We start from the raw sequence: 23,185 nt of genomic DNA, 5'->3' as shown, positions 1-23,185 counted from the left end.
AAGGGTTTTTTGCACCAAACAGTGCACAGCACAGAGCAGGAGATATGAAGTGGAGATAACAAACCCTTAAAAGAAACAATGGAAAAATATTTAACTTTCGGGACTGCCTTCTGCTACACGAATCCCAGCGGCCGATTAGGTCCCATAGAGTTGGCCTTCTATGGGTCCCGTCAACTAAATAATGTCATCTGAAGGGCCCCAGGGAAAGAGCCTTCTCTGTGGTGGCCCTGGCCCTCTGGAATCAACTCCCCCCGGAGATTAGAACCACCCCCACCCTCCTTGCCTTTCATAAGTTGCTAAAAACCCACTTATGTCATCAGGCATGGGGTAATTGAGGTATCCCCTTGCTAATACGATTTAAGTATGGTATGATTGAGTTGTATGGTTATTTTAAGATATGGGTTTTTAAATGTCTTTTTAAGTATTGGATTTGTGACATTGTTTATTATTGTTGTGAGCCGCTCCGAGTCTTCTGAGAGGGGCAGCATACAAATCTAATAAATTATTATAAATTATTATTATTATTATTAACAGGGATGAAAAGAAAGGAGGAGAGAAACGGAGATAATGAGAAAAATGTAAGTCTCCCGAAAGCTAAGATGAGGAAATATGATGAAGCGTATGTAGCACTTGGCTTCAATGTGACTACGGTGGGAGACAAAGAAAGACCAGTATGCTTACTGTGTCTAAAGATGTTGGCAGCAGACAGCAGGAAGCCAAATAAATTAAGGCATCACTTAAACACATTATACCCCAATCACGCTGATAAGCCGCATGAGTTTTTTCAGCAACAACATGCCAAATATTGTAAACAATTGTCCCGGTGGAGAGTTGGGGAAGTCGTGAAATGTTTACTTTTTCCTGGGGGGGGGGGGGGCATAACAGAAAATAATTGAGAAACACTGATCTAAAGTAAGTTAGCTAGTGGTTTGCTATTTAATTATGAGGATTCACTTCAATGTAGCATATCTATAATTACACTTACAAAGAAATAATCAGTGGTTCTTATGGACATATTTGGCATGGCTGACTTACAACTCTCTGATTTGCCCTTGTATTTACTGTGGCAAAATATGCAAAGTGAGATAAATAATTACAAAGATCCTTTGTAGAGGATCTAATGGTACTTCTAAAATCAATTCACTAGTTATTTTAATGTGCTTTTATCATAACTCCTGAGCATAATTATTATGTAAAACTAACCATTTATTAAAAATGGGAAGGATATGTAAAATAGGTACATATTTTACATATGTAAAAAATTCCAGGATATTTTTACTACTTGATTCAATGGCTTAAACATACCAACTTGAAGCAATTAATCACAAAGAGCAAAAATTACACATACTACATATGAAGAGAACAAGTTTGCTTTTTTGCTATTTTCACAATAGGAAAATGTTATATTATAGTTAGAACAAGTGTAAATAAAGATTATAAATTACTAATCTTACTTGAAATTCCCTTCTAAACTAAATTTATTATTACAGTCTAATTTAGAGACAATATTTTGGCTTCAGATGCCAAATAGGATAAACCATCATTAAGAATGCAATATGAATATTTAAATAAATCCTAAATTTATCTACAAAACTTAAAACAGATGAGTCAGAACATATGTCTTTACAGAGGAAACATGAGTATTACAAACGTATTATATTTGTGAATATATAGAAAATGCCTCTTCATAATGTAACTGGCAAAGACCTAATGTATGTACGACTAAATTTTTCTGTAATTTTGTATAATTAGATACATGTTTTCAGCTATGCTAGAAAATGTTTGAAAAAATATTTTTTTCATTCTGGGGACACAATGAAGGAACATAGAAAACTGATGTCCATGCAACAAAATTTAACCAATGATCCAAAGAAAAGACATTTTCTTGATTAAAAACATTGAATAACAATGGCCATTTTACTTATTGTTTCATATTAGTGGAATTCTATGTGTACGACAAAACTGGTAATTTATGCCATTACTCATTGATTTGTTCTGGATATAAAAATAATGTTCTGGATATAAAAATAGCCAAAAAGTAGAGATACTTCTCGAAGAAATATGATGTGTATACTAGAAGTGTTTTATCCAACAACTATTTCGAAGTATCATCTACTGTCTTTCTCATACAACAAAAGATTATTCAAATATTAGCATTATTTCTGTAGCAGAAAATCCTACTACAGCACAAACAGCAAAATGCCATGACACAATTGTTGCTCCCCTTCCCCTCAAATATTTGTAATTGTACAGAGTGACTTACTGTAAATCTGGGTTGCAAATTAAACTAGACCCCAAGATTCCCCACCTTCTTAAAATTGATTTATTTTATTTCTTATAAGAAAAAAAGGAAAGACAAAGCAAGTGGTTTAAATGAAATCTAACAAAATTCAAAGTCACGCTGCCAATTGCTTTTTCCTGAATGAAGAGTTCATCAATGTTTTTTACACATGAATGACTATTATCTATATCCTACTGATGCAATTTCTTAATTATGTATCACAAATCAATATTTCAAAGAAAATAATTAATATTAATAACAGTAATACAGTGATCCCCCGCTCTTTGCGAGGGTTCCGTTCCAGGACCCCCCGCAACTAGCGGGTTTTCGCGAAGTAGCGCTGCGGAAGTAAAAACACCATCTGCGCATGTGCAGATGGTGTTTTTACTTCCGCAGCGCTAGCGAGGAGCCGAAGATTGGGGGCGGCGCGGGTGTTTTAAAACGTCCCCGCCGACATGGGGGGCTCGCTAGCACCCCCCTAACCCGGGTTGGGGGTTTGGGGGTGTGCTAGCGAGCCCCTCATGTCGGCGGGGATGTTTTAAAACACCCGCGCCACTTTCCAATGAGTCCCGAAGACAACGCGTTTGTCTTCGGGACTCATTGGAAAGTCGCGCCGGTGTTTTAAAACATCCCCGCCGACATGGGAGGCTCGCTAGCACACCCCCGAACCCCCAACCCGGGTTTGGGGGTGTGCTAGCGAGCCCCTCATGTCGGCGGGGATGTTTTAAAACACCCGCGCCACTTTCCAATGAGTCCCGAAGACAAACGCGTTTGTCTTCGGGACTCATTGGAAAGTCGCGCGGGTGTTTTAAAACATCCCCGCCGACATGGGAGGCTCGCTAGCACACCCCCGAACCCCCAACCCGGGTTTGGGGGTGTGCTAGCGAGCCCCTCATGTCGGCGGGGATGTTTTAAAACACCCGCGCCACTTTCCAATGAGTCCCGAAGACAACGCGTTTGTCTTCGGGACTCATTGGAAAGTCGCGCGGGTGTTTTAAAACATCCCCGCCGACATGGGAGGCTCGCTAGCACACCCCCGAACCCCCAACCCGGGTTTGGGGGTGTGCTAGCGAGCCCCTCATGTCGGCGGGGATGTTTTAAAACACCCGCGCCACTTTCCAATGAGTCCCGAAGACAACGCGTTTGTCTTCGGGACTCATTGGAAAGTCGCGCGGGTGTTTTAAAACATCCCCGCCGACATGGGAGGCTCGCTAGCACACCCCCGAACCCCCAACCCGGGTTTGGGGGTGTGCTAGCGAGCCCCTCATGTCGGCGGGGATGTTTTAAAACACCCGCGCCACTTTCCAATGAGTCCCGAAGACAACGCGTTTGTCTTCGGGACTCATTGGAAAGTCGCGCGGGTGTTTTAAAACATCCCCGCCGACATGGGAGGCTCGCTAGCACACCCCCGAACCCCCAACCCGGGTTTGGGGGTGTGCTAGCGAGCCCCTCATGTCGGCGGGGATGTTTTAAAACACCCGCGCCACTTTCCAATGAGTCCCGAAGACAACGCGTTTGTCTTCGGGACTCATTGGAAAGTCGCGCGGGTGTTTTAAAACATCCCCGCCGACATGGGAGGCTCGCTAGCACACCCCCGAAACCCCAACCCGGGTTTGGGGGTGTGCTAGCGAGCCCCTCATGTCGGCGGGGATGTTTTAAAACACCCGCGCCACTTTCCAATGAGTCCCGAAGACAAACGCGTTTGTCTTCGGGACTCATTGGAAAGTCGCGCGGGTGTTTTAAAACATCCCCGCCGACATGGGAGGCTCGCTAGCACACCCCCGAACCCCCAACCCGGGTTTGGGGGTGTGCTAGCGAGCCCCTCATGTCGGCGGGGATGTTTTAAAACACCCGCGCCACTTTCCAATGAGTCCCGAAGACAACGCGTTTGTCTTCGGGACTCATTGGAAAGTCGCGCGGGTGTTTTAAAACATCCCCGCCGACATGGGAGGCTCGCTAGCACACCCCCGAACCCCCAACCCGGGTTTGGGGGTGTGCTAGCGAGCCCCTCATGTCGGCGGGGATGTTTTAAAACACCCGCGCGACTTTCCAATGAGTTCCGAAGACAACGCGTTTGTCTTCGGGACTCATTGGAAAGTCGCGCGGGTGTTTTAAAACATCCCCGCCGACATGGGAGGCTCGCTAGCACACCCCCGAACCCCCAACCCGGGTTTGGGGGTGTGCTAGCGAGCCCCTCATGTCGGCGGGGATGTTTTAAAACACCCGCGCCACTTTCCAATGAGTCCCGAAGACAACGCGTTTGTCTTCGGGACTCATTGGAAAGTCGCGCGGGTGTTTTAAAACATCCCCGCCGACATGGGAGGCTCGCTAGCACACCCCCGAACCCCCAACCCGGGTTTGGGGGTGTGCTAGCGAGCCCCTCATGTCGGCGGGGATGTTTTAAAACACCCGCGCCACTTTCCAATGAGTCCCGAAGACAACGCGTTTGTCTTCGGGACTCATTGGAAAGTCGCGCGGGTGTTTTAAAACATCCCCGCCGACATGGGAGGCTCGCTAGCACACCCCCGAACCCCCAACCCGGGTTTGGGGGTGTGCTAGCGAGCCCCTCATGTCGGCGGGGATGTTTTAAAACACCCGCGCCACTTTCCAATGAGTCCCGAAGACAACGCGTTTGTCTTCGGGACTCATTGGAAAGTCGCGCGGGTGTTTTAAAACATCCCCGCCGACATGGGAGGCTCGCTAGCACACCCCCGAACCCCCAACCCGGGTTTGGGGGTGTGCTAGCGAGCCCCTCATGTCGGCGGGGATGTTTTAAAACACCCGCGCCACTTTCCAATGAGTCCCGAAGACAACGCGTTTGTCTTCGGGACTCATTGGAAAGTCGCGCGGGTGTTTTAAAACATCCCCGCCGACATGGGAGGCTCGCTAGCACACCCCCGAACCCCCAACCCGGGTTTGGGGGTGTGCTAGCGAGCCCCTCATGTCGGCGGGGATGTTCTAAAACACCCGCGCCACTTTCCAATGAGTCCCGAAGACAACGCGTTTGTCTTCGGGACTCATTGGAAAGTCGCGCGGGTGTTTTAAAACATCCCCGCCGACATGGGAGGCTCGCTAGCACACCCCCGAACCCCCAACCCGGGTTTGGGGGTGTGCTAGCGAGCCCCTCATGTCGGCGGGGATGTTCTAAAACACCCGCGCCACTTTCCAATGAGTCCCGAAGACAACGCGTTTGTCTTCGGGACTCATTGGAAAGTCGCGCGGGTGTTTTAAAACATCCCCGCCGACATGGGAGGCTCGCTAGCACACCCCCGAACCCCCAACCCGGGTTTGGGGGTGTGCTAGCGAGCCCCTCATGTCGGCGGGGATGTTTTAAAACACCCGCGCCACTTTCCAATGAGTCCCGAAGACAACGCGTTTGTCTTCGGGACTCATTGGAAAGTCGCGCGGGTGTTTTAAAACATCCCCGCCGACATGGGAGGCTCACTAGCACACCCCCGAACCCCCAACCCGGGTTTGGGGGTGTGCTAGCGAGCCCCTCATGTCGGCGGGGATGTTCTAAAACACCCGCGCCACTTTCCAATGAGTCCCGAAGACAACGCGTTTGTCTTCGGGACTCATTGGAAAGTCGCGCGGGTGTTTTAAAACATCCCCGCCGACATGGGAGGCTCGCTAGCACACCCCCGAACCCCCAACCCGGGTTTGGGGGTGTGCTAGCGAGCCCCTCATGTCGGCGGGGATGTTTTAAAACACCCGCGCCACTTTCCAATGAGTCCCGAAGACAACGCGTTTGTCTTCGGGACTCATTGGAAAGTCGCGCGGGTGTTTTAAAACGTCCCCGCCGGCATGGGGGGCTTCCTAGCAGCCCCCCAAACCCGGGTTGGGGGTCCGGGGGGTGCTGGTAAGCCCCCCATGCCGGTGGCGACGTCGCGCCGCCCCCAATCTTCGGCTCCTCGCTAGCGGGCAGGCAGGCGGCTCCTCGCTAGCGGGCAGGCAGGCGAGAGCTAGCGCCAGTGAACAGCTTGTCCGCGCTCGCTCTGGCCGCGAGAATGAACGGTGTGGGCGGGCGAAGGGCGGGCGGCAGCGAGGAGTTTGCGTGGGCGGTGGGGAAACTCCTTGCTGATGCCCGCTGCTCGCCCTCTCGCCAGCAAGAGGGGGAAGACACAGGGAAGCCGCCCAGCAGCTGATCTGCCGGGCACCATCTACGCATGCGTGCCCATAGAAAAAAGGGCACGCATGGGCAGATGGTGTTTTGACTTCCGGGTTGAAAAATCGCGAATTACCCTGTTCGCAATGGTCGGGGACGCAATAACCGGGGGATCACTGTACGTCTATAATTTAAAGATAAATTACAGGAAGTCCTCTACTTGCAACCACAATTGAATTAAAAATTTCAGTTGCTAAATGAGACAATTGTTAAGTGAATTTTGCCCTATTGCACAATTATTTCTTGTTGTTCAGTGAATCATTGCAGTTTCTAAGTTAGTAACACAATTATGTAAATCTGGCTTCTTCACTGACTTTCCTTGTCAGTTGTTTCAATAGGTAATGATATAACCCCAGGACATTGCAACCACCATAAATACAACTCTCAGTTGCCAAGTGGCTAAATTTTGATCACTTAACCATGGCAATGCCGCAAACATTATAAATGTTAAAATGGTCATGTCAACTTTTTTCAATGCCAATGTATCTTCAAGGAGTCACTAAATGAATTGTTGTAGAAACATAGAAACATAGAAGTCTGACGGCAGAAAAAGACCTCATGGTCCATCTAGTCTGCCCTTATACTATTTTCTGTATTTTATCTTAGGATGGATCTATGTTTATCCCAGGCATGTTTAAATTCAGTTACTGTGGATTTATCTACCACATCTGCTGGAAGTTTGTTCCAAGGATCTACTACTCTTTCAGTAAAATAATATTTTCTCATGTTGCTTTTGATCTTTCCCCCAACTAACTTCAGATTGTGTCCCCTTGTTCTTGTGTTCACTTTCCTATTAAAAACACTTCCCTCCTGGACCTTATTTAACCCTTTAATATATTTAAATGTTTCGATCATGTCCCCCCTTTTCCTTCTGTCCTCCAGACTATACAGATTGAGTTCATTAAGTCTTTCCTGATACGTTTTATGCTTAAGACCTTCCACCATTCTTGTAGCCCGTCTTTGGACCCGTTCAATTTTGTCAATATCTTTTTGTAGGTGAGGTCTCCAGAACTGAACACAGTATTCCAAATGTGGTCTCACCAGCATTCTATATAGTGGGATCATAATCTCCCTCTTCCTGCTTGTTATACCTCTAGCTATGCAGCCAAGCATCCTACTTGCTTTCCCTACCGCCTGACTGCACTGTTCACCCATTTTGAGACTGTCAGAAATCACTACCCCTAAATCCTTTTCTTTTGAAGTATTTGCCAACACTGAACTGCCAATACAATACTCAGATTGAGGATTCCTTTTCCCCAAGTGCATTATTTTACATTTGGAAACATTAAACTGCAGTTTCCATTGCTTAGACCATTTATCTAGTAAAGCTAAATCATTTACCATATTATAGACGCCTCCAGGAATATCAACCCTATTGCACACTTTAGAGTCATCGGCAAATAGGCAAACCTTCCCTACCAAACCTTCCCCTATGTCACTCACAAATATATTAAAAAGAATAGGACCCAGAACAGATCGTTGTGGCACACCGCTTGTAACCTGACTCTGCTCAGAATACTCGCCATTAACAATAACTCTCTGATGTCTACGCTTCAGCCAGCTGCAAATCCATTGAACTATCCAGGGATTAAGTCCAATCTTCACTAATTTATCTATCAGCTCTTTATGTGGAACCGTATCAAAGGCTTTGCTGAAGTCCAGGTAGGCAATATCCACGGCACCACCTTCATCCAACACCTTTGTGACATAGTCAAAGAAATCAATGAGATTAGTCTGACATGATTTGCCTTCAGTAAAGCCATGCTGATTTGGGTCTAATAAGTTATTGTTTTTTAGGTGCTGATTTATCCTCTTTTTGAGTAGAGTCTCCATCATTTTAACTACAACTGATGTCAAGCTAACTGGCCTGTAGTTACCAGCTTCTTCTCTACTGCCCTTCTTGTGAATAGGCACAACACTGGCCATTCTCCAATCCTCAGGAACTTCTCCTGTTAACAAGGATTGGTTAAACAAATCAGTCAGGGGGGTAGCAATGACAGATCTGAGTTCTTTAAGAACTCTGGGGTGGATGCCATCTGGACCCATTGCCTTATTTATCTTTAATCGTTCAAGTTCTTCTAAGACATCGGCTTCTAAGATCACTGGAGCTGAATCCGTACAGCTGGAAGCAATGCTATATCCCTCTATAGTATTATTTTGTAAGGTGTCTTTTGAGAAAACTGAACAGAAGTAGCTATTGAAATGGTCAGCGATCTCCTTATTCCCATTAATGCATGTATTATTCCCGGTACTAAGCTTCGTGATGCCGCAGTTTTTCTTCTTCTTATCATTAATATATCTGAAGAAGGTTTTATCCCCCTTCTTTACAGATTTGGCAATTTCTTCCTCTTTTGAGGCTTTAGCAGCATATATTATCTGTTTCGCCTCCTTCTGTCTCATTTTATATACCTCCCTATCAGCTATACTTCCAGACTCTTTATACCTCCTATAGGCAGCCTTTTTTTCATTGACTATAGCCCTTACATCATTGCTAAACCATAGCGGTTTCTTCTTCCTTTTACCTTTAGTTATTTGTCTTACATACAGTCCAGTGGCTTTTAAGATGGCCTTTTTTAATACAGTCTACTGGATGCTCGCTCCTGCCATTTTATCCTTCCCCTTTAATTCATTATCTAAATATTCTCCCATTGCATTAAAATTTGTTTTTCTGAAATCCAATACTTTGGTTGCATTATAGGATTGCTCACAATGAGTTTTTACATCAAACCACAAACATAGATGGTCACTGCAACCTAAATTTTCTCCCACCTTGACATCTGAAACCCAATTCCCATTCGTAAAAACTAAATCTAGAATATTCTCCCCTCTAGTTGGTGTCTTAACCAGCTGTGCCAGAGCTGCTCCTGTAAAGGCCTCTACTATATTCTTACTTTTGCATGTAAGGGCACTGGGGATATTCCAGTCAACATCAGGCATGTTGAAATCACCCATAACCACAATATCTCCCTTTACTGCCATTTGGGTAATTTCATCCACCATCTTGTTGTCATATTCCTCGGATTGCCCTGGAGGCCTATAGATCACCCCAATTCTAATGACAGAACCTTCTTTATTTTGCATGCAAATCCAGAGAGTCTCTAGATCTTGACACGTATTTTGAATTAGTGTTGTTTTTAGACTTTCTTTAATATAAATGGCTACTCCACCTCCCCTTCTCTCTATTCTATCCTTCCTATACAGTGTATATCCTGGTATGGATATTTCCCATTCATTAGAATCCTTAAACCATGTCTCAGTTATGGCAACCAGGTCCAAATTATCTCTAGATATTATGGCCATTAATTCACAGAGCTTGTTGCTCAAGCTTCGAGCATTTGTGCACATTACCCGAAGAACATTATTTTCGTTATTAGTTTGCCCCTTATCATCAACAACTACATCTATATTATTTGCAGCTCCCTTTTCATAAGCTTCCAAAAACTGCTTTATCCTCATTGGTCGGGGACAGAAATCACCCACATCAGTTACATCTCTGTCCCCTTTACCTAGTTTAAATGCCTGTCCAAAAAAGTTCTGAATTCCTCACCGAGCACCTGGGTACCTCTGTGTGATGGATGCAAACCATCCCTCTTAAACAACTCCCTATTAGACCACCTACTGACATCATGACTTACATAGCCAAAACCTTCAGCTTTACACCACTGCCTTAACCACACATTAAACTCTCTGATACACGTTGTTTTATCCTCTTGGCCACAAACCGGTAACACCTCTGAGAAAGTCACTGAATCAGTTATTTTACCCAGCTCCACACTTAGACATTGAAAATCTCTTTTTACTACATTAACATTTCTCTGGGACAAATCATTTGTGCCAAGATGCACCACCACATCAACGTTATTACCTTTACTCACAGTCTTAACAATGTTTGTAATCCGCCTCCTGTCCCTGCTGGCAGTGGCCCCTGGGAGACACCTCAGCACCTTAACCACATCCTTGCTCTGTCCCAAATCAACACCTCTAACGGTCGAATCACCCACAAGAAAATGTGTCCTCTTTTTATTTCTACTAACTGTACTTGATGGTTTGGTGACATTTACGACAACTTCCCCTTTGAACATCCCCTCATTCTCTGCCTGAGGGATCTTGCTAATATCTCCAACATCCTTACTATTTAAATCCGCAAGAACACTATAGGAATTCGATACAGAGAGACCAAAATTGCTATGTTTTGGTAAATTGCTATGTTGTAATCTGAGGATTATCTGTATGACCATATATGACAGCAAATATAGTGGATAAATGTTACCTAATGTCCAAGGATTAATATAGAAGAATAAATTGGGTTGTTCCCAGAGTTTCAACATAAAAAAAATTAATGAGTGTATTGCTACAATATTTTATAGAAATCATTCTTTCATATAACCAAATTCATAGTTGAAAAATTCATCATACATTTTGCAGTGTATACAAATTCTTTAAGATGTACCGTTCTGCTTAGTGGAATGTATAACATATAATGGAATATATAAGCCACCCACAGTATCCCTACAAAAACGGGAGGCTAATAAGTTTAACAAAATAAAAATAAATAAAATATGTACCAGAATAATTGCATACAATGCAAAATAATTTCCTTACCCGCTTTTTGGCACTGGATTATTTTTTCATATACAGTATCTGCATTTTCTGTCAGAATCTTTATCATGTTAATCATCTGCAAAAACAAAGCTAGTGTTTATGAAAACTGAAATATAAATATAACAATCAACATTAACCCATTAAAACCAGTTATCTGTCCTGATTGGCAACAGATCTCTAGCATTTGTACAGCAAGATGCCAAAGTTTAAACATTGGTATATATAATGATACAGTATATGCCACTGAAAAACAACTGCACCTTAAACAGGTTTATGTAGATTAGGGACAGGCGGTGTTCTGTCAGGCTCTATGGTAGAATCCTCCCAAAAATTCACAGGTACAAATTTCAGACATACACGTTTGAAAATTCAAAACAATGTTCTTTATAATGAAAATTAACTTAAACTAAGCCCTCTTTTGTTATAGCAAAGAGCACTGGTCTCCAAACAAACTGGTAATTTATACAAGTCCCTTATCAGTCCTGTGATACTTAGCTTGCAGCTGTGAGGCAATTCAAAGTCCTTCTTTCACAAAGTGAAACACACTTTGCTCTGGTTTAGTTTCAAAGCGGGGAAAAATCAGCACACAAAAAGTCAAAGTCAGTAAAGCAGTCATGAAACACAACGATCAGATAATCCTCCACAATGGCCAAACCCACAGGCTGCTATTTATAGTAGCCTCACTAAGTACCACAGCCCCACCCAACCACAGGTGGCCTCATTTTCGTTAATAATCTCTCAGTTGTTGTTGCCTATGCATCACTCTCCGCATGCATGGCTGTATCATTAACTCTTGTTCTGAATCCAAGGAGGAGATAGATAATTGATCTCCTTTTGAGCTGTCTGCCACACTCTCCTCCTCCCTGTCACTCATGTCTTCTTGGTCAGAGAAGCCTGCATCATCAGATTCCACCGGGGGGGGGGGGCAAAACAGGCCTGCAGCATGTGGATGTCTCCCCCACATCCACAGTCCTTGGGGCAGGAGCTGGGCCAGAGGCTAACCACAACAGGCGGAAAGGAGTAGTTTTAAATATTTAAATTTTTTGTAAGTAGCTAATTTTATTTAATTAGATTCTTTATGCTCCATTTATCTTAAAGCTAAAAAATGTTATGTGCATTTTTGTTTAAAACATTCAGATATTCATTTCCATGTCCCCAAAATTGGAAATCTGTATGTTTCTATCATAATTAATATTGTAACAAAATAAGTGTTGCTTTATTTTGAATTATCTAGAGCAGTGTTTCCCAACTGGTGTGCCGCGGCACACTGGTGTGCCGCGAGACACGGTCAGGTGTGCCGCGAAGAAAAAAGCTCAGCTTCTGGTCTCGCAACTTTTTGCGAAGATCAAAAAGTTGTGAGACTGGAACCTGAGCTTCATTATTTCTACTTTCCAAGTTTTCCGGCAGCTGCAGCGCCCCGCCCGGCTGGAGCTTTCCTGGCAACGGCAGCAGGTGAGCTTTGGGGCCTGGTGGGAGGGCGGCGGCAGCGGGAGGGCGGCACGCAGTGGGAGAGTGATGGCGGCGGCAGCGGGCAGTAGCCATGTGGCGGCGCCAGGGTGGTCAGCTGTGAGGCGGAGCTCCGGAACGGAGGCTCCGACCGGCGGCGGCTGGACATGTTGCTGTAGCCATGCGGCAGCAGCGGCAGCAAGCAGTAGCCGTGGGGCGGCGCCAGGGTGGTCAGCTGTGAGGCGGAGCTCCGGAACAGAGGCACCGACGGCGGCGGCTGGACATGCTGGAATTGCGTGGCTGGCACTTGCCTGCTGGCTGGGCTGGGATAGAGGCTCCAGTCCCACGTCCATGCCCAGCGCAATGCCTGCATGTACGGCATCTAGCAACATGTCTAGCCGCCGCAGTCTGTGCCTCAGTTCCAGAGCTCCGCCTCACAGCTGATCACCCTGCTGCCGCTGCTGAGAGAAAAAGAGAGGGAGAGAGGGGGGAGAGAAAGAGATAGCAAGAGAGGGAGAGAGAAAGAGAGAGGGAGAGAGGGGGTTAGCAAGAGAGGGACAGAGAGAAAGAGAGAGGGGGATAGCAACAGAGGGAGAGAGAGAAAGAGAGAGGGAGAGAGGGGGGAGAGAAAGAGAGAAAGAGATAGCAACAGAGGGGGAGAGAGAGGGAGAGGGGGAGAGATAGAGAGAGAAAGAGATAGCAAGAGAGGGAGAGAAAGAGAGAGGGAGAGAGGGGAGACAGAAAGAGAGAGAAAGAGATAGTAAGAGAAGGAAAGAGAGGGAGAGAGAGGGAGAGAGAGGGGGGAGAGAAAGAGAGAAAGCAAAAAAGAGAGAGAGAGAAAGAGAGAAAGAGAGAGGGAGAGAGGGGGAGAGAAAGAGAAAGAGAGGAAGACAGCAAGAGAGAGAGAGAGAAAGCAAGAGAGATAGAAAGAGGGGTGAAGGAGGGTGAGGGAAAGACATTGAGGGAGGGAAGGAGGGAGAGAGAAGGAGGGCAAAAAAGAGAGGAAGGAAGGGAGAAACAAAGAGAGATGGAGAGAGAGGGGGAAAGAAAGAGGAAGGAAGGGAGAGAGAGAAAGAGGGAGAGAGAGAAATAGAGCGAAAGGGAGGAAGAGAGATATTTTTTGTCCAAACTCCCCCCCCCCGCTCAATGTTCCCCAGGATTTTGTAAATGTGAATAATGTGCCGTGGCTCAAAAAAGGTTGGGAAACACTGATCTAGAGTTATTTATTGTTTGGTATATCTGCTTGTGTAATATATTGAGTTATGCCATTTACATCACTGCCACAGATTCAATTAAAAAATTTAGGAAACAACAGCTAACACAGAAAAGTTTTAAAATGTTTTTAAAACATTTAATGAATGAAATAAAAGTATTGAAAGAATACTATATGTAAACAATTTTTAAAAAGACCTATTGAACCATCAGAGTTAACAACTAGTTTTGTGAATCTAAAGATTCATTGTAGTAATCAAATTATCAAAGTTTCTACAAATATTTTGAACTTCAGGTCTGAAAGTAAATCACAACTATATTTTCTAAAATACCTCAAATTGAACTAAAGAAAATAATTATCCACATTTTTCTTTTAAAATGTTGTCTGTACATACTTTTTAGAGACATTTTCAAAGCTACTGGAGCCAAATAAAGGTGCATTTTTCTGAATGTTGTATCATTGGAATTACTGTAATTTTATATTTGTTTTCACTCTATCAGTTATCTTAATTTTCAGTATAAGAAGGTTATATCTATCACAAAAAAACCACCCTCTCAAGGTGTATGAATTTTTTTTAAAAAAATATCAACAATTGGAATTTCAAAGCTAGGTTCTAGCTGTTTGGCTATAACTTTCTGCACATTAGAAAAATATCTCACTTAAGATGGCTGTTCTTGAGTGGAGAATACCCTTTTCAGGATATTGAGTGGAGAATACTGGATTTTGGATGGAAAAGAACAGGAGTTTCTTTTTCCCAAAAACCAAGCTTTCAAATTAATTGTTTCAGTTTTCCCTTAATATCAGGAACCAACTGTTTTGAAATGTTTGATGCTAGTACAATCAAAACACTTGAGTAATCAATAGATTTTATCCTAAATAAAGCCAGCAAAGGATGTACAGTATTAGCTAATTGAAGAAACAGGATCTTCATGGAATAGGATGAGCCATATAAAGATCATAGAATACTAGCAAGAGTAATTATACCAAATGCTAGAAACCGGTACAGAAAAGAAATAAATTGCCCTTAACGTGTTAAATGTATGTTTTTTCTAGCTCTTATTTTGTATGTTGTTTGTTGTATGGGGGTTCAGTTCTCTCTTGAGTTTTTAGCATTGAACAGAAGCCTACTCCTAAAATGATTACATTTTTAGGACTTTCTAGAAATGACCACTTTCTTTAGTCCACTACCTTTTTTCTTAAGAAAAAGGACTGAGCATTAAACTTTCCACATTAATTGTGCAACACATGTATTACATGCCATTATGAAAGTTATACGGATAGAATTACATGGATAGAAAAAAATGTTCAATCAATAATAATAAATCATAACTGAAAACAAACAAAAAGCTTTCAAAGTTATTAGTTTCTTTTTTTTTGAGTCACATCTCCAACCTACTCTTTATGTCTGGGTTAATTGAAAAATGTTTTGAAGAATTTGAAGAAAAAAAGAAAAAGCTTTTTATTTTTATATTCTGTTGAATGCTTTCTGATTTCAATCGTAATTCAAACCAATCTTGATTCTGATTGTTTTTCACTTAAATTCATTTCTTCATTGCCCCATCTTTTTCTATTAGAATTGTTTTACATACAGTGTTCCCTCGATTTTCGCGGGGGATGCGTTCCGAGACCACCCGCGAAAATCAAATTTCCGCGGAGTAGAGATGCAGAAGTAAATACACCATTTTTGGCTATGTACAGTATCACAAGCCATCCCTTAAGACTTTAAACCCCTAAATTACCATTTCCCATTCCCTTAACAACCATTTACTCACCATTATTACTGGTACTCACCATTGAATAAGACACTTAGTGATCCTGATATTTATAAACATAATTATTTATTAACAATAATTATTTTTTTTGTTATTTATTTTCAAAAATTATTAGTTTGGTGATGACATATGATGTCATCGGGTGGGATAAACCGTGGTATAGAAAAAACCCTGTGAAGTATTTTTTAATTAATATTTTTTGAAAAACCGCGGTATAAGTTATTCGCGAAGTTCGAACCCGCGAAAATCGAGGGAACACTGTATTACATATGTAAGGGAAGAATAAGGACAATGTCAGGAAAGCTAGAGATCAGTCTTTGATTCCAGGAAAAATAAACTATTGGGACAGACAGAAGACCACAAGACAACATTATTAACAACATATTAACAACATTAGATAGCGATAAGAATATGTATCATAATCCCCACTGATATTAGTATGGCCAAACCAGATGGGGTTGTTGCTCACACTGCTATCCGTATGCTGCACATGCAGCTCTGCATCTCCAGCATGTGCACACGTGTCCGAGCGAGATTTTGCTTCTGCGAATGTGCAGGAAGCAAAATATTGTGAGGGGACATGCATGTGTAATTTTGGAATTCTTTTTGCTTTCACACATGCGCAGAAACAAAAAATCACCAAAATCTCACACACATGTGTGCATCCCCTTGTGAGATTTTGCTTCTGCAAAATCTAGCTCAACAACATGCGTGCAACTCAATTTTTACTACTGGTGCGATGGCGTCAACCATACCGATAGGAACCCGCTATGGGCCAGACAAAACTCTGAGGGCAGAAGAGAGATCAAAGGGCAGTGCCCGATACTGGTAATGAATGCCCCCATAGCAGAACCACAAATATGGCTGGTGCAAGGGGAGGTTGGAGGTACGTTTTCATCAAATCAATTGAGCGAGGAGGTCCCCCTTTCAAATGCACACCAAGATGGACTGAAGTAAGCACATCTTGAACTGTCTGTATTTGACATAATGGTTGTCTTTCTAGTTCAAGAATGGCTCTCCACCCTCCCAAGGATTTGGGGACTATAAACAAAACGGAGTAGAATCCCTGCCCAATTTGGTCCTGCCGGACCTGCCGGATAGCCCAAATTTCCAGCAAGTGTTGGATGGCAGTCGCACGAGGAAACAGATATTGTTTGACAATGGGAATCTGATGAAGAATTAGGGGAGGAGGGAGAAATTCCAGGAAGAGGCCCAATTTCACTGTCTGCCTGACCTATGCATCAGATGTAACTGTCTCCCACCTGTCAGGAAAGAGTTCCAAACGGCCACCAATGGGAGACTCATCCAAGGATTCATTTTGTGCAATGAAAGAATCAACCCCCTCCCCCTCAAAAGATTGCTTACCTTTACAAGCCCTGTCTGGGGGAAACCTCTATCTAATCCCATACTGACCTAAAGTATAGGGTAGGAGGAGTCTGAATTTCAAAAGGACTGCCTTGGGTACGGCCCTGGGCAAAAGGAGCCCCTCCTTGAAGGTGACAGGAGAACCATCACCATAACAAAATAATAATAATAATAATAATAATAATAATAATAATAATAATAATAATAATTTATTAGACTTGTATGCCGCCCCTCTCCAAAGACTCAGGGTGGCTAACAACAATAAAACAATAAATACAAATCCAATAATTAAAACTGTAACTAAAACCCATTATCTTATAAACAATTGATACTACACAATCATAACCGCTCATATCTTTAATGGTCAGAGAAGGGGATACATTAATTGCCCCATGCCTGGGGACATAGATAGGTCTTCAGGCTCTTGCGAAAGGCAAGGGGGGTGGGAGCAGTTCGAATCTCTGAAGGGAGCTGATTCCAGAGGGCCGGGGCCATCACAGAGAAGGCTCTTCCCCTAGGCCCCGCCAGACGACATTGTCGGGTCGATGGGACCTGGAGAAGGCCAACTCTGTGGGACCTAATCGGTTGTTGGGATTTATGTGGCAGAAGGCGGTCCCGTAAGTATTCTTATCCCTTGATTCAACCAAGATTGGGTCCAGGGTTGCTCTGAACAACTGATGGCTGTCGAATGCAGCTGTAGCAAGACGCCATTTGTGCTACATGGCAACTTGTCAGGAGCGCAGCCAGTACAATTGATGACCCAATGGCTCTGGAGGCACTCCTAGCCGATTATAGAGTAAGGTCAAGGGAAAGGGAGGTTTTTGACTTCTCTTTCTGCTCAAGATCCACATGTACAATTGGTGGGCCACTGTATGAGACAGAATGCTGGACTCGATAGGATTCAAAATGGCTCTTTTTATGTTCTTATGTCCTGGTGTGCTCTAGTGTCAGAGGTGGGCAGTTGTTCCTGGAGGTCCTGGAGCCAAATTACATTCAAATAAAAAACAGGGCGGAGGTTGAAACCTGGACTGCCTAGGCCGCTACTTGGTGATTCTTTTGTAGCGCTTGCTCTATTTGTCTCTTCTCATATTGTAACAGTTACGCAGGGTTCCCCGGCAGGTTGGTTGAGGAGAGGAGCACCATCACTGGGACATTCACCAATGGAGGTCGGAGCGAAGGTGCCAACTCCGACCTGATATTGAAGTAGCGGTGATTGTTGGAAGATGAAATGGGTCTGGAGGCTGGAGTACTCCACTGAAGAACCTGGTTCCTATGGCCCTACATTTGCAGCATTGGGCGCCTTAAAGACTTGGATGGAACAATTTTGAGGAGACAGATGGGGTCAGGCAAGAAGCCTTCATTCTCAGAGAGGTCCAGATCAAGAACGGCCTCTTCATCAGAGAGGCAACAACGAGAGTCTGTAACTCGCTCAGGAGAATGATAGCCCCTTTGCGACTCAAAGTCCACACCCATAGAGGCCCCAGGCAGAAGTGTCAGGAAATTTCAGCTGTGGTAGCCATTCTGCCCTTCTTTATGGCCACTGAAATCATGGCCTGGAGACTGGTAGGGTCCTGAAGGCTCTTGTTGCCAATGATTGGAGTCTTGCAGTGGTCAGGATAAAGGCGGCAGACTTAGGCCAAATATCTTCATCCACCAATAAGATGTCACATGCATCCAGGGAGATGTTGTCCTTGTGGGCCCCCTCTCTTGAAGCCCCTCCAATATGGAATGTTCTGGTGTTGGGGCAGGTGGGGAGAAAACCCTAAAGGAGCAAAATCACCACCCAATTTATTGGGTGCCTTGGGAGGGTTAGCCTTTTCCTCGTGTGCCTGTGATCCTTATGCTTGTCATTATGACCCAAAGTGCTGGGGCCAGGATCAGGCTGAGATTGAAAAGTATCTGTTGTTTGCTCAGCTCTTTGCCCTGCTTTGGAGGCTTTTGGCAATGGAGGCTGTGGTGCCATCTTGGATTTCCTTAGGAAGGTGGGAAATTGTGAGAAGCTGTTTTGGGTGAGAAAAGATGGTGGACTGTCAGACTGCAGACATAACTTGCAGGGTGGGAGGATTGAGATGGTGCAAGTACTGCGGCCAAGTGAAAGACATCCAGTGGGTGGCAGGGTAGCTGAAAAAAAAGCTCTGAAAACATGGAAGCTGAAGCTGACAAGAGGAGAAACTCCTTAACTGGTGGAAAACTGACAAAGCATTGTTATAATGTGCTGGTGTGATTTGCCAAAGGAGAGGACAGCAATAAGAGCTCTCACTCAGTGGCCGTTGGTTGTTCAATCATTCTGGGAAGGCAACAGGCAGGAAGCGCAAGGAGCCTGGAAATTTGACCGCCACTCCAGTGAGTCCTCTCATGGAAATCAATGCCCGGAGGGAAGATCCCTTCCTGGCCACTGCTGCCATAAAAATGCCAAGCCAAGCCATTAGTGATAGAAGGAGCTCTGCTCCTGGGTTGAAGAAAGAGAAAATCTCCCATTCCTGAGGGGACTTGGACCTGCAGCTGGCAGCTTTGGCCAAGCAGCTGGAGCCAAGGCTCCCTGTCCTGCGTTACCTCTACCCCACCTCTCAATAGATAAATCAGATTTGCTGGGGGAGGAACGGAAACTCTCGATGACAGTTTAGCTGAGAAAACTTGACATCACACAGTAAGAAGGAGCTATAATCTAAGAAGCACTTTATTATGTGTCCTATCAGTGGCAAGGACTGAGTCAAAAATGGGCCTTAGGTAAATATAAATGGATAGGTATATAAATGCAAATATGTTGTATGTAAAAATGGAAATATAAGAAATAAAAATGAAAAGGGTAAGGTCTGCAAAAAAAGATATTGTGATTTATATATTTTTTAATTTGTAAAATTTAATAAACAAAACTTTTTAAAAAGTGGGCTTTAGAGAAACGGAGGCAATTTTATTATTCAACAGACTCAGTCCTCATTGGATGAAGAATGAGGTCAACCCATCGTGGATGATAGCTCCACCTATTATGGAGAATTGACTGTACTATTGGAGCAGCCTGGCGAATAGTTATTTGTTCACACCAATTAAAGCAGCCATTTTGAAGGCATATTCTTGACAGTAATCGTGAATGTGAAAGCCACAATCAATTCCATGGCAGCTATTTTATGACAGAATTCATGAGACATGCTAAAATTCTAAAGGTGTTCAATTATTTTAAATAGTTATGTCTCTCCAATATATTTATCTACCACTTGGAATAGATATTAAGCTTTTGGAGAGGAACTAATAATGCATCATGTTAAATCAAGAGGAACTGAGTATAATTTCAAATAATGTTTTTTTCTTTCTTTCTTGGTTAGTATATCAAACTTATTCTTAAAAATGTGATTTGCAAGGACCCAAGGTGGAAGTAGAAATTATAGTACATTATATTTTCATCTTCCGATCTAATGCCTTTACTTTTTAAGCTTGCTGTTCTTCTTTTTGTATTTTATATAACATTACCCCCCAAATGTAATGAATATATCCTTGTGCATGTTTATAACAGTAATCATCAATTCATTTTCTCCTGAAAAGTCATTTTATTTTTAGAGTATACTAATGTAGCAATATGTTCTGGGAGTGATAAAGGACAGGTCTACTCTTAACTAAAAGCTTTTAATATCAATTTTAGTACAGTGCAGAAGAAAAAGGAATTTTGAAACAAAAATCAATAATAACCTCATTATAAGACAGCTCGGGTTTTGTCCAAGACAATTCATAATGAAGTAGAATCAATATCTCTATTGCTTTAAGTGCTGTTCAAAATTGCCAATACAGTGATACCTCATCTTACGAACTTAATTGGTTCCGGAACGAGGTTTGTAAGGTGAAAAGTTTGTAAGGTGAAACAATGTTTCCCATAGGAATCAATGGAAAAGCGATTAATGCAATGCAAGCCCAAAACTCACCCCTTTTGCCAGCCGAAACGCCCGTTTTTGCACTGCTGGGATTCCCCTGCAGCATCGCAAAAACACGGAAGTCCGGAGGTGGTGTTTCCCATGGAGGGGAGCCTCAAGGGAATTCCAGCAGCGCAAAAACGGGTGCTTCGTTGGTAACAGAAGTCCGGAGGCGGGGCATCCCAGTGGCGGCGACTTGGGTTTGTAAGGTGAAAATAGTTTGGAAGAAGAGGCAAAAAAATATTAAACCCCAGGTTTGTATCTCGAAAAGTTTGTATGACGAGGAGTTTGTAAGACGAGGTATCACTGCATAAGGAAGTATTTCTGCGTGTTGCTTATACAGTACTACTTGTGATACTATTGTTGGCGAAGATTAAAATAGTAAATCTACTGTAATTTTCAATTAATCTAAAATGTGCATCATTTAAAAAGCATGTATCATATCATATCATGAAAATATTAATATAGTAAACCAGTACTTCAGAATTTGTTTCAGGTACTATAAATAATAAATAAATAATAAATGTTGGAAATAAAATTTAAAATTAAAATAAATTATAAGCTACAAGGTAATTAAGCTACATTTTCAGACAAATTATTGCATTTTAAGAAAAGCCTAGAAACATTTACTGTTTGTATATTAAAGTTGACTTTCTGTTTTAGGCAACTTTTTGTTTTTTTTAAAAAAACTTCTTTTTGTTTGAAACAGAGTGTCTAGACAGCTGTTTAAACAGTATTTTTATCTTTCAAATAGAGGACTGTTTTCTATAAAGGAGGGACTGTCATTCCTAGATGACATAGAATTTGACACTCTAAAAATGCAGGGCTTTGTTGCACTTTCAGTTCTATGGTAATGGTGAAAATTATTTCTTGGACAACAAAATATCAATTAATTTGAGGGAAGATTCTGAATAAATTCTAAAAGGTGATTGAACATTTAATGAGTTTTGAACTGAATTGTAATGAATTGAATTGGATTGGACCAATATATTAACTAAACTGAGTTAACTTTATCTAGATGAACTGACTTGAATAAACTGATCTCACATATTTTGAAGGATAAATAGATATACTGTACTTCGTTCTCTTCTTTTATAATTTACTATAAACAATTTGGAATGGGACTCGATTTGATTTATATATTTGGACCACGTAATTGGGACTTTCTAAAAAAGATCTGAATCTTTCTTTTTTTGGAATTGATTGATTTTATTGACAAAATTTCTAGCATTTATGCCTTGATGTAATAGACAAAATTTGATTGAGATTGGTAATATATATAATTTAGTGTGATACAGTATCTCTATAGTATAGTAATATCTTTATATATCTTTATATTTATAACATTTTTATAAGCTAAACTATATTTATTTATAATATCTATATAATATAATTAAGTATAAGTTATTAAGTATATATGTAGTAGGGCCCACTAGAAGGTTAGTGTGTTTGAAATTTGAGAAAGTTAAATCGTGGTAAAATTTAAATACAGTGGTACCTCATGATATGAACCCCTCGTCTTACGAACAACCCGAGATATGAACCTGGGGTTCAGAATTTTTTTTCTTCTTACGAACCCGCCGCCGCTGAGAAGCCTCGCCGCCCGGCTGTCACTTTTTGAAACAGCCGGGGGGCTTATCAGCGTCCTCCTGAACCCGAACGGTTCGGGAGGCCTCCGAGAAGCCCCCCAGCTGTTTTAAAAGATGACAGCCGGGTGGTGGGGCTTCTCGGTGGCCTCCCGAACCCCGAACCTGGAAGTTTGGCAAAAGTTCGGGTTCGGGAGGCCGCTGAGAAGCCCCGCCGCCCGGCTGTCACCTTTTAAAACAGCCGGGGGGCTTCTCAGCGTCCTCCTGAACCCGAATGCCAAACCCTAACTTCCGGGTTCGGCATTTGGGAGGCCGCCAAGAAGCCCCCCGGCTGTTTTAAAAGGTGACAGCTGGGCGGCGGGGCTTCTCGGCGGCCTCCCAAACCCGAACTTTTGTCTTATTATAATCAATACTTCTAACTTTATTAAAACAGATCAGCAATTCCTAAATTCATATGTAAATAGAACAAAAAATTAAAGTTAAAAAAGAGCAAACAAAACAATACTCCAAGCTTAATCAACCCTTCTCAAACTCCAATTTCTTTAATCTGAGCAGAACCTTTTTCTTTTTTTGTATCCTCTTTTAATCTGCTTTTCCGTTTTATTCTTTCTATTCTTCCTTCTAGGAAGAAAGGACTTTGTTAGAAAAATAAAGGGGTTATTGGATCAAACTTTGGACACTTGACACCGTAGTTATAATGGTAGCCATATCCCATGGTTATGTGAACATCTTTTGAGATCTTCTCACAAGCAACTGCAGGGATTCATTTAATAACTGTGGCAAGAAAGGTGGTAAAGTGAGGCAGAACTCACTTAATAACCGTCTTACTCAGGAAATAGAAATGTTGGCCTCTATT

At 42.8% G+C, this 23,185-nt stretch overlaps 1 protein-coding gene across 4 annotated transcripts in view; it reads right to left on the bottom strand.

Annotated features, from left to right (window-relative positions):
- Positions 1 to 23,185, bottom strand: part of PLCL2 (phospholipase C like 2) — a 122,454-nt gene that overhangs the window by 19,302 nt on the left and 79,967 nt on the right. For all 4 annotated transcript variants that reach the window (XM_070728968.1, XM_070728970.1, XM_070728967.1 and 1 more), the window contains exon 5: positions 11,049 to 11,124. In XM_070728968.1, the coding sequence (XP_070585069.1) occupies positions 11,049 to 11,124 (76 nt within the window). The remainder of the gene's footprint in view (positions 1 to 11,048; positions 11,125 to 23,185) is intronic.

This window comes from Erythrolamprus reginae, chromosome Z (genome assembly GCF_031021105.1).
Source record: "Erythrolamprus reginae isolate rEryReg1 chromosome Z, rEryReg1.hap1, whole genome shotgun sequence".
Lineage (NCBI taxonomy): Eukaryota > Metazoa > Chordata > Lepidosauria > Squamata > Dipsadidae > Erythrolamprus > Erythrolamprus reginae.
The sequence above is the reverse complement of the archived record's forward strand: the minus strand, read 5'-3'. Positions and strand labels throughout refer to the sequence as shown.